At 59.8% G+C, this 1,727-nt stretch overlaps 1 protein-coding gene across 1 annotated transcript in view; it reads left to right on the forward strand.

The window, feature by feature from the left end:
• Positions 1-934, forward strand: part of PSMA5 (proteasome (prosome, macropain) subunit, alpha type, 5) — a 5,641-nt gene extending 4,707 nt beyond the window's left edge. The window contains exon 7 of the mRNA XM_010159857.1: positions 758-934. Coding sequence (XP_010158159.1) covers positions 758-934 — 177 coding nt within the window. The remainder of the gene's footprint in view (positions 1-757) is intronic.
• The last annotated feature ends 793 nt before the right edge of the window (positions 935-1,727 follow it).

A 1,727-nucleotide genomic window follows, 5' to 3' on the forward strand; every position in this document is an offset into this window, starting at 1 on the left:
CACCTGGGAAAGGTTGGAGCTTTCTTTGGGCTTCCAGAGGCGTGCAGCCGGGCTCGTGTGCCTGGCAAACCCGTGAGTGCTGGCAGAAGCCGTTCTCCTGGGGCCCCCGGGCGTGGGCTGGAGCCCCTGCTGACCTTCCGCAGGCCGGGTCAGCCCGCGGGAACCTGTCGTGCCGGCCGGATCGCTTTTTCTCCCCCTGGGTTTAGCCATTCTTTTTTGCCCTGGTACTTGTAATATTAGAAGGAATGAAAATTATACAGCTTCTGGACTTGCTATATTCAGTCTTGGGTTGGTGCCAAAAATCTGCTGGACGGGAGGACCAAAGAGGTGAAGCCTCCAGGAGGGAGTGTGCTCCTCTGACCTCGGCTTGTGCCCGCCGGCGCGAGGCTCGACCCGAGCACGACGCAGCCTCAGGCATCCCCGAAGGCTGTACCTGTCCCCGTAAACCCCGCTCCCCGGACCCGTAGCGCTCCTTTTAGGGTAGCCGAGGTGGAGACCCCCCCGGTCCGTTAGCGCTCACGGGCGGATGGTGAGCAGGGCTGGCGTCTAGAGTTTGCTTCTATTTCTGGCGAGTTATGAGACGCCAGACCTTTTCCGAGCATGTCGTTCCGACTCCTGAGCTGCTCTCCTGCCGTTCTCCCGTGCCTTTCCTCCCGGCAACCCCTTTCCCAAAGTGTGCGTCCCGTTGTTTTTTAATTAAGTGCTGCTGCTGGGGACCCTCCGTGACGTGATTAACCGGCTTCCTTTTTGAGGACAGGTCCGACAGCGCGCCGAAACCCTAAACGCTCTGTCCCGGAGCGATGCCGGCGGCGGAAATCGCCTCCCCGGGATGCACTCCCCACCCACACCGCTCCGCTCTCCCTTCCTCAGCTTCAGGTCTCCGCTGGAAGATGTACAGTGGGAAGAAGCTGAGGCGGAGGAGCGTGTACAGTAGCCTGATGTCATGTCCCCGTTTAACAGGGCTTAACTGTGCTTGGCAGAGCTCTGAGCGCGTTGGGGCATCGTATCGGGGTTAAGCACGAGGAGAATGTGCTGAGGATTAAAAGGTCTCGATGGACTCGAGGCACCCTTCTGGCTGCAAACCTCCTACCTGAAGTAGCTGCTTCGCTTTCGAGCCCGTTCCAAGCGCGAGGTGCTCGGGTTTTTTTAGCTGCTTCCCCCTCTTGTCCGGGGTTTGTCCATCCCGCAGCGGGGAGAAGGGGCGCGGCGTGGTTGTGGGGTGCTGAGTTGGCAGCGGGGCAGGAGCCTTGGTGGTGGTGTGCTTTTAGATGAATTGCTTCCCCGTGAAGCCTGCGAGGGAGGAGTTGGGCACAGCTTTCGTTTGCCGGGAGGTGAAGCACAGGTTGGAGCAGACGTGGAAAAGCAGAGCGGTTGGTGTCTCCGGGTACTCGTTTTGGGGTGTATTTATCTGTGTTGTCCAGGCCGCTTAGGCGCAGCGTCAGGCCGGTGTCCAGGTGACTCGAGAGGCCTAAAGTGGCACCTGGAAGTGTCTCGGACTGGCCTGAGGATGCAGACACAACCTGGGCTGTCAGGGGCCCTCGGGCTGGGTGTTGGGGGTGTTTCTCCTTAGAAAAGCCTCGTGGCTGCCCTCCCTCTACCCCAAAGGCTCGTCCTACCGAGCTTTGTGGGTGACCTTGCAAGCGGAAAAGCCCAGGAGGAGCTCTGGGATTTGCCAGGACCCCCTGCGGCTTTCCCTTGGGCTTAGTGCAACCAAACCATAAAGATCC

This window comes from Eurypyga helias, unplaced genomic scaffold (assembly GCF_000690775.1).
Source record: "Eurypyga helias isolate BGI_N326 unplaced genomic scaffold, ASM69077v1 scaffold36179, whole genome shotgun sequence".
Classification (NCBI taxonomy): Eukaryota; Metazoa; Chordata; class Aves; order Eurypygiformes; family Eurypygidae; genus Eurypyga; species Eurypyga helias.